At 42.5% G+C, this 14,245-nt stretch overlaps 2 protein-coding genes across 3 annotated transcripts in view; one reads left to right on the top strand and one right to left on the bottom strand.

The window, feature by feature from the left end:
* Nucleotides 1-4,973, bottom strand: part of ZNF277 (zinc finger protein 277) — a 41,769-nt gene extending 36,796 nt beyond the window's left edge. Inside the window, exon 1 of the mRNA XM_059847112.1 lies at nt 4,899-4,973. Coding sequence (XP_059703095.1) covers nt 4,899-4,941 — 43 coding nt within the window. The 5' untranslated portion in view covers nt 4,942-4,973. The remainder of the gene's footprint in view (nt 1-4,898) is intronic.
* Nucleotides 4,974-5,106: 133 nt separating this feature from the next.
* Nucleotides 5,107-14,245, top strand: part of DOCK4 (dedicator of cytokinesis 4) — a 221,108-nt gene continuing 211,969 nt past the window's right edge. The window contains exon 1 of one of the 2 annotated variants that reach the window (XM_059847108.1): nt 5,107-5,346. In XM_059847108.1, the coding sequence (XP_059703091.1) occupies nt 5,310-5,346 (37 nt within the window). In that variant the 5' untranslated portion in view covers nt 5,107-5,309. The remainder of the gene's footprint in view (nt 5,347-14,245) is intronic. The other variant, XM_059847110.1, reaches the window with a different exon arrangement.

Below are 14,245 nucleotides of genomic sequence, written 5' to 3'. Positions count from 1 at the left end.
ACTCCTCAGCAAACACAAAGCAGCGAACAAGGTGTTTCAAGAGGCATAACAAATTATCCTGGCATCTGTGTTACCCTCAGAACATTCAAAATACTTGAAGTACCTCTCTAGCCTATACCTCTACATCTAAATAAAGCATGTCCACATCTGTTACTTGTTCAAGTGATGAGAAACACTTTTTTTGCGGTAAGAATCAGATATTTGCCAATAGAGAAGCAGTTTAAAGGTCCTCATCACTCTGAGGACTGATGAAACACCACTCATTCTTGCTCCACTGCAGGGAACAGAAAGACTGAGCAGAGGTTTCAAGGAACTGGAAGGCTTGAACATGCTAACAAGTTCCCATGTTTGAGCCTTGTACCTCCTCATCAGGCAGTCTGAAACAGCTCACTTCTAAATGAGACTGGTTAGAGTATAGAGGAGCTGATACTGTGTGGTTTGTTCATGTATCAAAGTCTTTACTTGCAATAGAGAGGGCAAGAATTGGCTTAGTAAACTGGAATGAAACAAAGATAAAGGCCATCCATCTTTGCTTTTAAGCTATGGAAGTTTTCTGAATTCAGAGCAAACTAAATAGCAAGTCTTTATTGGGTATTTTGGGGGAATATATGCCTTGTGCTAACAGAAATTATGCATTCATGCTGAGCTGTGGGGATGCCCCTTGTCTTCAGGTAAAATATGCTGCACATTTATAACACAATTCTTTGTAAAATTATGGCAGGAATCATGGGCACGTCAGATCTCTATTACCAACCAATACAATCCATCACTTATTTTATTAAGCCATTTATGGCCTGTTTAATGAAATATTTAGTTTCACCTGTATATTCTTCCATCGTCAGTTATTTAAGAAATGTGATGTGAAGGCTAAAACCTCTAAAATATTACTACAACAGTTACAGGAAAGGATTCTGCCTTTTCAATTTTCAAACAGAAAAGCACATAAAAGGTGACTTTACAACAATAATTTAGTAATTTTCAGTCCTTCAAAAGATCCACTTGCTTATCAGGTAAGTGTTTAAAATGACTTTGAGACTGGATTTTTAATTAAAAATCACATAAAAGGCTCTTTAAACATTTTTAAATAATTCTGCTTTAGGAGATCCATTTTGGTAATCATATAAAATAAATTGTGTTGCACTTCTAGAATTAATTAGTGAACCTGTCCTCCAGGTGTAATTGCTAATTGTTCAGTTCACTGTGATTAATCTGCATCCTTTACAGAGCTTATAATGCCTACTAGTAAAAGGACTCTCTTCTCTCTCTGTCCAAAATTTGTAGTATGGTGGAAGCCTCAGGTCTTGAAATCCTCTAGTGCACACAAAGATTTAACCTGAGAAACAGATCACCAGTGGTATTCCGGATGCTTGAAAGTGTCCTGTGGGAAAACAACTGGGGATGCAACCCCATGTGTGATCATCTGGAACAGGTGGGGGTTTTTAAGGAAGGGTACTGAGAGGATATCAACCTCTAAACCCATGAAACAGGAATGGGCAGATACACGTGGGCTGCTCATCAGGCTAAGATCTGAGGATCTCTCGAGAATGAAGAGATGAGCAGAGGCAGCTGTGTGCTTGGGGCAATGGTTGCTCTGTCACTTTGCTGGAGTTTTCACCCATGGACACGAGCAGCCAGCAGCTCCCCATTCACCACCATGCATGCTGTGGATATTTTAGAGAGGAAAGAAGTAAAGCACTCAGTCTGAACAGGAGCGGTAGTATAAGGAAGCAGGGGCTGGGAAAGCATCTAGTCCACCAGTTATTTGGTTAAGGACTATTCAGTATAAAAGAAACAACAAATAACAAGGAAAATGAAATGGCAGATTGCACACAAATGTTAATGAGCAGGTGAAAACAGAGACAGTAAGTTGTCTCTGCCAATATGGGAACTAATGGCACTAAAGTAACTACCCACACATACTTGAACAGGGTCAAGGTGAACTTTTGTCACTGACAGGAAAGGGGAAACGTATGACTACCATATGTACTATGGTATTTTGGAGGGTGTTTGTGGATGGGATCAGAAGGTGATAGTGGAATTTGGTATACTTTATGAAATGGACTTAAAGAGACTTAAGATTCCACACTGATACATGAAGTGGCCTGTGAACATGGGAGAGTTTGGAAATCTAACAAGGAATGCATCCATTAACCTGTGTGGAGAAATCTTTTGGATCTGAGAGTACATGGGACTGCCTTTCAGTGACCAGGAAAGAGAAAACCCAGCATTCCAGAGCCCACTGTGTTGGGCAGCTCTAATAGCAACCCTAACACAACTTAAGAGTTGAGCAAAAGAAGTAATGGCAGTACTATCAGGAACAAACCAGCTTTCACTGGAGTATCCTCTAGGTAGAAAAAAAAGTAGACATGTGGTAGACCAGTCAAACTTTTGTTTTCCAGAGTAAACTGAATAGTCTTAAAAATGGGGTATGAGAGACATGGAAGGAATCAAACATGTTGTGCTTGGACATGGTGCACCCCATCAGCACGTGTTCAAAAGCACTTGAGCACAAGAAGACTTTGAGTAGGAAACTAAAACTGTCAGACTACTGAGGTAACAATGAAAGCCACACTTCCAGATAAAATACTCATTTTAAAATCCTTTGACGGATGCTGCAAGAAGTGTTGATATGCAGACTGAACAAACTGTACTGTGGACAGTGATATATTTATTAAAAGCCACTTGGTGAAGGCTGCTGGAAGGAGCTGACTAGAAAGCAACACTGTCCTGGATTAGAATATAAAACCACAGGCTTTCCTGTAAACAGAATCAGCAAACCAGGAAATAGTATATTATTTTATTTTCCTATATGCTGCCTCCAAGTAAGTGGCACACCTCAGGTGCACATGCAAGTACAAGATGTAGTTAGAGAGAATAGTTTTGTACAAGCTAAACCTCTGAATTAATAAGGATTTTGTTCAGAGGCAAAGAAATAATAAATATTAGGGTGGGGTATTTATTTGCCCATAGACAACATGACGTATACTCTTAAGATCTCTTGACTCTAAGTAACTGTGTTGCAAACAAATAATTTTGAAAAGGCTGCTTGAGCTATTGGACACTCTTGCCTTTGTCCAAGGGAAGATTGTTAATGCTGAAGTCAGTCATGGTTAACATGAGAGACAGCAGTTACAAGGCTGGGGCAAAATTTTATGACTCCCAGCGAGCATGCTGGCAGACCTCTCTTATGGGGAAATGAAGCACATGGATGTACATGAAAGTCTATAGGCTAACATAAAAGTTAATTTAGCCTGACATCTATTATTTTGATTTTCAACAGTAATTTTTTACATATTACATTACCTAGAGACTCCAAATGATCTGCCAGGGGATGCAAAGTGAGTTTGGGAGCAAAGACAGAAAATGTTCACTAGTCATTTCAATGAGTGTTTGTGCTCAGTAAAAGGAAAACAGCATGGGCCTCTGAATTTCCATTTTCCTCAAAAAAATTCCTTTTTTTCTTTGAACTGGTGCCAATATCTTTACAGGAGTTATCTGAAAAAACCTCAGGGTAACCTCATCATCACTAGTAATCCACAGACCAATGTATACACAGAAGAGTTGCACATACACAGGCACATGTTCTTTCCAGTAGCTAGAACAACACAGCTTTGCCACCGGGTACAATTACACCAGTGTGGAAATGCTCTAAAAGGGTCTGGCTTTTCATGTATGAGGTTTATGCCAACATACTGAAACACAGAAATAAGACAAGAGTACTGCTCTACCTGCTAGTTTAAATTGATATTACTTTTATGAATAGGATAAGGGCACATACTAGACAAACAACAGAAATGTCACTTAAAAGACTACTCACTATCAAATGCCCAAACACAGAATAAAAGTGCTCTAACTCTAGATTTGAAACTGCCTGCTTGTACATAACTTCCTTTCATTGTGTCCTTCACATTATTAACGACATGACAGTAGAAGTTAAAAGTCAACCTGAGCCAAAAGCTACCCTCTTCTCTTAAATGTGAAAACATTAAACTATATTTTTCATTTGGATCAAACCAAAGAAACCCATAAAATCTCTAGAAACCACTTCAGAATATCGATTTCACTAGAGAACACTTTTCTAAAACCAGACATACTCATTTTAGAGACAGCTTGTACTTGGTAAGGCCTGCAAAGCAGCATCATTATCACTGGTTTTCTTCCTTTTTTCTGTCTGCCTTTCCACAGGACCAGAAGACATAACCCAGGCTGTTGCTCCTGTCTCAAAACCCTCAGGTTTCTCTTAGAAGGACCAGTGTAGCCTGAGGATTTCTTGCAGTTTATCTACACTGAGCTATAGCTAAGCTCCTTCCACGAGGATGCAGACATACAGACCTCTCGACAAGGATACCCTGCTGTTCTTGCTTAAGGCACCTGGCTTATCCCTGCAGTAATTCCCCACGGACCATTTGTGCTCTTCGCTGTGCACTGCCGGCTTTGCACTATCTCTGTGTATGTGTGCGTTGACCAACAGATTTATGTGAGGAGCCAAAATGCTCCCCGGACCATCAGCCCCACGCCCCACCGCTCTGGCGCGCTGCCGGCATCAACTCCCTCTCCACCTGGACTGGCTGTTGGAAACTCTCGCTGTCCCCACAGTTCCGTGTGCTAAACGTGGAAGGACTGGCATCAGCAGGGGCAGAGCGACTCAAGTCCCTGTAACCAGCGGGAGGAAGGTACGGGGCTGTCCGCGGCTCTCCGCGGAAGCCCGCTCCGACGGGCGACAAGCGAGCCTCACCGCGCCGGGCCCTGGCGCTCCCGGCTGCCGCACACGTGTCCACCGCTCCCCATCCCAGGGATGGCTGCGCCAGCCCCGTCCCACCGTCCAAGCCGCGACGGCGGAACGGAAAGGAGTGGGGAAGCGCAGTGTGAGACCCCCACGCCTCCCGCAGCGCACTCACCTCCCCGCGCCGCAGGTCCCGCAGCCCCGCGGGGCTCGGCCATGCCGCCGCCGCCGCCGCTCCGCCCGCCCGGCGCTGGGCGGCCCCCGGGAGCCGCGCTCCGCCCCGCTCCGCCCCGGCGGGGAGCGCGGGGCCAGACGGGGCTCGTAGTCTCTCCCGCGGCCGCGGGCGACGAGGGGCGCGGCCGCATCGAGGCACTACGTTCCCCGGCGTGCAGCGGGACGGGGAATATAAGTGGCTGGCGGCGAGCGCGCTTCAGTCAGTCCGCCCGCCCGAACAATGCCTTCGCCGCTGGGGCCGGGCAGCCGCGGCTGAGCGCGGCGGGAGCCCCGGGTAGCGGACGCGCTTGCCGGCCACCGCCGCTCCCGGCGGAGGGGCTGGCGGGGGAACGGGGGCTCGCACGCCGCGAGAATGTGGATACCCACGGAGCATGAGAAGTACGGCGTGGGTGAGTGAAAGAGAACGCGAGCGGGGCAGCGCGGGGGCGAGGAGCGGCTCTGCCGGCGGGGAGCGCATCCCGGGCAGAGCGGGCTCGCCCCGCGGGACGCTGCTGCCGTTTCCCGCTGGAGCGGAGGCAGCGCCCTGCGCGTGTGAGCGCTGCCGTGGGAGCCGAGGTCCCGTCAGGGCACGGGGGTGCGGCCCCTTCCCCGGGGGCACAACAAAGGGCGGCCGATGCCCAAGCCGCGGCTCCGGCGTCTCCCGCTCCTGCCAGGGGATGGGGCAGGGGCCGGTCCCCAGTCTCCCAGGCGGACGTTCGGTTCTCCCCGCCGGCGCTGGGTGATAAGGCTGGCGTTTCACGGGGAACAAAGCATCCTAAAAACATCGCTGGGAGCGGCGACCCGGTGGGAGACGGTGTCCGCCGGCGGCCCGGCAAGGAGCGGCGACGGGGCCGCGGGCATTGTTCGCGCGTCGGGGGTTTTGTCGCCGCTTCGCTGGAAGCCAGACAAAGTGTCGCTTGTGGGAGCCGCGCTGCCTCTCCTGTTTGTTCCCCTCTGCCCGGTGCAGGGCTCTGAACCCCGCGGGTTTGACTTGCGGAGTGATCGGAGAGACTCGCGGTGATTTTATTTTTCTTGGCACCGCCTACGCCAACACCCGGTGAGCGCCGGCCTCTCGTCCCGGACAATAGCCCCCTCTGACACGGGTGTAGCTGAACTGTTGTACCGTCCTGCCGGCGTAGTAGGCAGCTCTCCGTGTGTTTACGTCGCATTTGAACGCGGAGTTGTTCATATCGGAGAAAAGCGGGAGGAGCGCGGAGCCCTCCTTTGTGTGTGTGTGTGTGTATAGCAGCGCTGTGGAGAGCCGAGAGCGCGGGGCCGCTCCGTCCCATCTGGAGTTGAGCCCAGATGTTGCCGTCTTCCGATTGCTAAATGACACCGATCATCGATGGGATTTTTTTTTTCTTGACTTCTTTATTTGTCAGGTCACAGCTGGGTTGCAAGATATTGATTAATCCTGCCACCCGCCTTTCTCTACAAGGATGGGCAAGAGGCTTAAAAATCTCTCTGGGACTCCCTGGAATGGCATGCTGGATATTAGCAGTCAAGTGTTTCAAGCTGCAGCCCTCCTCTCCGTCTATTTGTTGTTTATTTTTATTTTTGATCCTAGTGTGCTGTTTCACAACTGAAAGCATTCTCCCCCTCCCCCATATATGAGCTAAAAACCACTATATTTTCTGAAAAAAAGCAGATTAAACTGTTCCCCCTATTTGACTAACTATGCCATCGTTGCTAAACAATTAGGAGATATCCCTTAAGTAAGCTTTTCTACGTTTAGTAACCCTTTTCAGGTACTTAGAGGTGAATTGCTCTTCCGCTCTGCCTTGCTTACCAGAGCAGGTGTCACTGAGATCTTACTCCTGCTAGAGAGATACAGTTGCAATTTCTCAATAGAGAGCTTCCTTTGGATCAAGCAGAAAATGTGGTCCACTACAAAGATTGTCTTTATTTCTGCAAATATAATATAGTCACCCAAACGATGTGTATTCTTATTTAAATTCATTTCCTGGTTTTCTGTGATTTGGCTTCCAAAGGCTATTCAAGATAGTAACAAAAAACCACTGTTCAAATTGGTTTCTCTGTACCCCTAGGATGGCAATGATATAGTTCAATATGACTATTGAAAAATGTTGAAACACTAGCCTAAAGAAATCTAATTTTTCTCTTGGACTGCTTTTTATGCTATGTGCTCACTCACCTGCATGATGAGTGCTGCCTGCAAAATCTTCACACCCAATTACCCTGTAAGCTATTGTACTACACAGCCGTGGAGGGGAGGCAAGAGAAATGCTTGTATCTTGCTGTATAATTGTTTAACTTTATCTGAAGTGAACCTCATAAATCAAACTTGCATTTTGCATGATAGACTAACTTATGTGTTTTCTTTTTTGCTTTTACTGTTAGGATTATCACACTGCCAAGCAGCTATTCATACTTGTATGTTTATCTGCTCTGGAAAAATGGGTGCTTTAGGAAACCTCTTTGAGAATCCTGATTAGTTGTACCAAGCATATGCATCCTTTATGCAAAGAGCTCAGCTCTTGCATCAACACCAGACCTCATCTGCATTTTCAGTCTGAATTCTGCAGCACATGCTGTGTGCTGCACATTTCTACTGTGATGCCAAAATGGATGAATAACCAGACAACAGCCGCCTGGTTGCACTGAAGGGTTGCTGGTGACCAGGTGGCTGTTGCTCACTTGCACAGCCTGACTGATCCCACTTTGAGGGGTAGGTGATACAAGTCACAGTCTTCTCTTCTATAAATTTTTTAACTTCTGCCTGCTAGCTATTGATAATATCTGGTTGGTTTTTTTCGCTGAGCATGTTGCTTAACTCAGAGTTTATTTACTAATAGGCAGACACACTGCTTGTTCATTTTGTGGTAGACATTCATGCTGCTATGAGGAAAACCCTACTGCACTTTTATGTGCCACCTTTTGTACTACAGTTGTGTTTTTATTTCCAAGGCTGCAGATTTTGTCAGTTATGTTGTATTATCCCTCAGGATGCTAAAAGTGAAATAGGAGTATTTTTTCAATATTGAGAACTTGCTTTGTCTGGGTTTTGATGTCTGTATTTTCAGAACAGAAGGTTAAGCTTGTGTATTTCACTTTGAAATTTCATATGTTTTGAACCACACCTTCAGCTGTGGTGGCATTGTGTGAAGGATCCTGTGGTCAGTTATGTGGAGTATTTAGCACAAAGTATGCTGATGAAAGGGTAGGAGGGGTAAGATTATTTTTTGCTGTTAATAATGTTTAGATGTGGTAGATGTCAAATGGAGTTGACTTGCATAAATACTGTATGCTGATCTATGTGAATTCAGAACCCAAGAGAATCACAGATTTATTTAGGTTGGAAAAGACCTCCAATATCATAGAGTCCTACCAATGACCAATATTGTTTAGCACAGCAATCAAATGCTTTGTTAAAATGAATCATTTAAGACTGCCTAGCTTTGGATGCTCTGCAGGCAGCAAAGCATTAAGTGTTGTTTTCAAAAGTGACTCTTACGGGTTGGTGTGTACTGGAAAATTTTAGCTGTAATAAATAAATCATGGGACTAAATAATTACCTAGTAGCTTCTGTTTGGAGTAAAGATAGAAGTTCTGCTCCATCCTTTATATTCAGGATATCTGTTTTTCTTTTTGTCTCACCAGATCTACATATTGCCATATCATCTGATTTCTTTGATTTACCTGAATCTGTAAGGGTTCAATTATGTTTCCTGGAAAGTAGGCAATTTGCCCTTTTTACTGAGCATAAAGTTCCTCAGCATTTCTCTGGAAGGCATTTTTTGGATTAGGGTGGAAAGATTAAGTAAGGAGAATAATTAAAAACAGTTGCTGAATGTATCACCTAATTTATAAGCAGGATGGCATTCCAGATGCTGAAGACATTCTGTACAGGAAAATATACCAGTTTAACTCTGCCAATCTGAAATAGTGATTGGTATTTTTAGCGTGGTTAAGCCATAAATGTGCCTTTCTGAGGGGGCCATGAAGTTTGGGTATCTCCTAGTTTACAGATAGAGGAGTGTAAGGTTCAAATGGCTTTGTGTTGTAAGCTGAGGTTCAAAGGAGGAAAAAGACAGAGGCCTATTAGTTGATCACAGGAGCAGTATTGACTTGTACATAGACAAAAGCCACATCAATTGGCTTGTGTCCTGTTCTCAGCTGCAGCCAAACTAGTCTTGCTAGCAGTCCTATTGAAAGATAGCAAAGATATCCTAATCTCCATGCTGCAATCCCCTTTTTGACTGCAACTAACTTTACTGTAAATGGACTTGGGTTGTTGAGGTTAACAGTAGCTCTGTCAATAGCATGGTATAATGTGTTTTGTTAAACATAAACACTTTATTTGTGTTGTTTGAAGAGGCACACAGGAAAAGCAAATGAAGTCTTCAATCAAGCCTTATTTCCTCCATTTCTCTCAATTAATTGTGCCTCACATTTCTATGTGGAATTCACTTTGTATTTTTGTCTTAGACTAATATATTCACTGGAAATGAACTATATCCAAAACTTCTATCAAGCTGTCTAAATAATTATTGAGAGTTGAGGCAGGGCAAAATATAATGTATTTGTGGGTTCATTTAACTAAGTGGTGGAAGAAGGGTGATTTTTGCTTTCTAGTTACAGCTTGCAACTGTTTGTATGGCTGGTCACTTGAAAGCAAGTGGAGGTGAGGTACCATGGGGCTCCAAGAATGAGGCTGACAGGATACCAGTGCTCCCTTTGCCTCACTGGGACAGTGGGAGTTCATTATGAAATATTCCCCCAGCTATCTGAGATCACAAGGACCCACACATTTTCTATAGGAACATTTCTGATACATGACACATTTGTCATGGAGGCTTTTATATCAATTTAGTATGTCAGTCAAATAAAGGTGGTATTTTTTCTAGTCTTTTATATAAGCAGTAACTTTCAATGTCTTTGAAAAATGGAATTATCTCAACTTGCAGCTTTTGGACAAAAAAAAACCCACTGACTGTGTTCTGTTGGAGTACAGAACATGAAGCCGAGATTCAGAAGTAATTTTTGGTCATAAGAATAGTCTTAGACTAAACAAATTAGGTGGTGAAATAAGGCTAAATCAAGGTTTTAAAAGTAATTTTAAAAAGCTGTCTCCAAAAATCTGTAGACTTCCTTATGAGTTTGCAATGTTTTCAATGTCTTCACTATTTCCTAAGGACAGCTCAGAGCTGGCTGGCTTGTTAACGAGTTATATAGTGCCCTTCAGAGACCCAGTTTTTTCCTATTTTCTACATATCTGGAGCTACTGAGGAAAATTTCTGGTGGTTATTTCATGGTTAGCTGTATACGGATGTCACTCTTTCTTCCTCTTTTGGAAGGGTTTTTTACCACCATTCTCACTGTTGGACTTGTGAGGCTACTAGCTGGGCTGGATTTACCCAAAATGCCATGGAACAATGGTGAATTAAATGACAGTGAGAATGTGTTTTCCCTGTGGAAAAGAAGATTTTTTTTTTTTTTTTTTAATCTAACATAGGCTAATGTAATCTGTGATTGTTTCTGCACACTCAGGCAGCATGAGAGTCACTAACTTCTCTGTCAAGGAAGCTATAATTGGTTACTGGACTCCTACCATGCAGATCTCAGCAGCTTTTTGCACTGCTGCAAGAGTGTCTGCCATTGACTCATCTCTCTGCTTCCCTAACCCCAGAAAGGAAACTTCAGAATAAAATTTGGTTTCATGTTTGCAGCCTGGTACAATGTTTTCTATGGTGTTCCATGGTTCCCAGCTCATTTCTGAGTGTAATTCACTATGTAGGTTTTGTTCTATGAAGTTCTTTGTAATTTGAGTTTTGGGATTGGGGAAAATCCTGACAGCATTTGTCTGCTTGGATCATCTGTGACACTTGAATATATTCAGCAACTGAGACAAGGCACTTTGAGTAGACAGTTTGCACCCTTGGGAAATGTGTTACTTAATTTCTTTGGTTTTTAAAGACTTTGTGTTGTGGGGGTTCTTTTGTGGTGTTTTGTTTTTTTTTTTTACTGGATTTCTTGGTTCTGTGAATGTACAGGAGAACAAACTTGATAATCCATCAAAGCCTGGTTCTTCACAGAAGGGTTGAAATGCAAAAGTTTTGCTTCAATTTCATGGAATTTCTTTTGTTACTGTGGGATTTTTATTTTTTTTTCATCATTGAGTAACCTTTTGTTTTGCTTTTATCATTTTCTTGCCATCTGATTGTGAAGAGCTCGGCAGAATGGCTTTGATGTGACCATCATCCACTTGCCAGTGATTGGAAGCCAGGTGACTAACCTGGTGGGAAATGTCTCTATTTAATTGTCACATGCATTTAATTTGCCTTAACTGTCTCTAGCATTACGTAATAGAGAGGATTGCTTTTTAATTTTTTTTCCTGATGGTGATAAATAGAACTATAGAAAAATATTTAGGAAGAGTTTTGAGGGATTTAATCTATACTGCTTTCTCAAGGCCAGGTCAACTCTAGCTGTCACTTCTGGAGCATATTTGCCAATATGTTTTTTAAAATGCTGATAGCAGAGCATTTCTAACTTCTGCAGTCAGTGCTTAGCAATCTCAGTACCTAGTAAGTGTTTAGCACTGGACTAGTTTCCCTCTTGAATGTATCATTGTGTACATATGAAAACTTGCCAGGACTTTTCCTCGGATGAAGCAGCTCCAGTTATTTCATTCTGTCCTTGTAAATGATGTGTTCTTATCTATGATCCATGCTCAAAACTGGGCAGGGAAACTTTGTCAGCTAAAGCAGGAGCATCTTGGTGTGTGCTTTAGGTGATGTGTCTTGTCTGCTTGTCATTGCTGGCGTGCCATTTGTTCCCGTGGCAGCAGCGACTGACTCACGTTCAGTCGGGAACTGCTAATCAATCCCTCCGATCCTTTTCCGGAGTGTGCTTGTCTAGACAGTCCTTCTTCCATCCTGTGTTTGTCAGCTGATGATTTCTGCTTCTGTGTCTTTGCTGAATGGCACTTCTCTTTGATGCTATTTATTCCATTTGTCAGTCTCTTTGCGTCCCAAATTTCCCTTCTCTCATATGCCTGTTGGAAGCACCCTGTTTGACAGGTTTGAGAGATGAAATTTGGGAACTGTAGTCACTAGCAGAAGCAGTCATGATAAGCAACCAAAGATGCTTGGATGCCACAATGATTTGCCATTACTTTGCATTTGTATGTTTAAAGGAATGTGTTTTTCAGATCTTTACAATGACAAGAGACCAAAGTCAGCTGCTTGGAGTTTCTCTTCATACTGCATTTTTCTGATTACTCAGAATTTATGTTCCCAGTTATATAGTATAAAGATGATATGATAACTTGTAAACTTTGCATTTTTGGGCACCTGAAATATTTTGTTTAAAAATAATGCTGATCTAACTTCCAGATGCTCATGGGTGAATAGGAGAGCTGCAAACAGTGTAGCTGTGAAAGTCACCTGTGCTATAGGGACAAAGAAACAAGCTTGGATTTTGCAATCTGTCATGCATTGTGCTTGCTCTTTTTTTGTTGCTTTGAGTAAGAAAGTAGGATAAAAATTAGTTTTGCAGTATGAAAAAAAATCAAAAGTTTTACTGTAGGGAAAAAACCCTTGCTGATACTGATTGCACCTTTCATCTTTCTCCAGTTAAGGAACCAAGTCAACTTATTTTTTTGGATTCATATGCAATTATGTATCTACTTTGTTAGTAACTACTGATATTTCTTCAACTGAAAGTGAGTAAGGTGTGTTTACTCAGTACAAAGGATTTTGTTGTCTTGATTGTTTTTGTGTAGAAAACCACACTAGTAGATGAGGTAATAAAACTGAAAATGGAGTTGTTAATTACCAAGACTCACTTAAGGTGTTTGAGGAATAAATTTATTTCAGTTCTGCTTTTTGTGTTGCTGGATTTGAAGTGTGTGTTTTTGTGCTTTCAAGGCTCTGGAAGAAGGTGGTGGCTGGTCCAATGCAGTCAGTAGCTAAATCATGTGCTTGTTCAGTCCTTTCTGCAGCAGAGAAGAAATGTGGTGCCCTTTGAAATCCGTTGCTTGAGATTTGTTGATTTGAATTTTGTTGTTGTTTTTACTGAAATTATGATTTCTGAGTTTTAGTTAGAAATGCAAAAAGAGTCTTTAACTATAAGGGTGCAAACTGATGCATTTTCATGAGTACTTATCACAGAGTAAGTGTGAATCTACATACACTGTGGATAAGACATCATAACTGCCTAATAAGGGCTCTTCCTTAATAGAAATTATGGAATTCTCCTTTGTTTATAGAGCAAGGCATTTTCTTTTATTATCATAAATCATTTACACATAATAGGGTATTATGTAAAAGAATATTGTTTTATTCTTTTGCAACTCTTAAATTACAGGTTATGGTGCAGAAATTAAATGATTACTCCATAAAGTCTTATTTTAACTTTTCTCCTGAGCACTGTAGTGAGGTGAGTATGTACAAGATGTTGGGCAGGTTGGGACAGGATACACCAGTATTTCTGATGCTTTGTTTTGTTCCATGGCCTGAGTGCAAATTTCTATTTCATTATTTTATTATAGAAACCTAATGGGTAACAGCTTGATCCTTGATCAAGCAGGAGTTATGTTATAGACTATATAAGTGTGCAGTAGTTGTACTTTTATGAGGAAGCATTCAGACTTCTGTAGGTGATGTTATCTATAAAATAAAGACTACTAACTTTTTTTTCTGAGAAAAGCCCTGCATGAAGATGGCTATTGGGTTTTAAGTGCACTATCTTATCTTTTGGAGAAAAATATAGCATGGGGTTACTTAAATGTCAACACTATGAACCACTGAGTTCATAGGTACAACTGTGAGGAGCACTCTCAGACTTGTTGGTGCAGCTCTGAGTTATGCTCCTTGAAACTAAGCAGGATACTGATGGCTGTAAATGCTATTTTTTGGCAAGTGATAGTGGTAGTGAAATAAAGCTGGATAATATTTTGTATCTTCAAGGAACATGCCTCTTTTCCTAGGCTGCATGGTTCCTTTCTTGACATCTGTACCAGGCCTGTCAGTACATAAAGAATACAGAGCTTGGCATGCAGTTTGTGTCTTTGCATGGGACTTAGAAGTGCTCCTTCTGGCGTTAAGATTGTTTCCTCTTACTCTGATAAAAAAGAAATATGAGTCTGTATTTTTGAAACAATTTCATGGACAGCAGTTGGCAGAGCTGTACTGTTATTCATGTTAATAGTGGAAACTTCTTAAACATTCTTTACTTATCTGTTTCTTCCCTATTCCTCTTCATTCACCCCCTGCCCCCAGCTTCCTTCCTTTTTTTGGTCTGTAAAACTTAGGACAAAAAAAGAGGAAATCCTAAGGTGGAAAA

This window comes from Haemorhous mexicanus, chromosome 5 (genome assembly GCF_027477595.1).
Source record: "Haemorhous mexicanus isolate bHaeMex1 chromosome 5, bHaeMex1.pri, whole genome shotgun sequence".
Taxonomy (NCBI): Eukaryota; Metazoa; Chordata; class Aves; order Passeriformes; family Fringillidae; genus Haemorhous; species Haemorhous mexicanus.
This window is presented reverse-complemented; position numbering and strand designations above follow the sequence as displayed.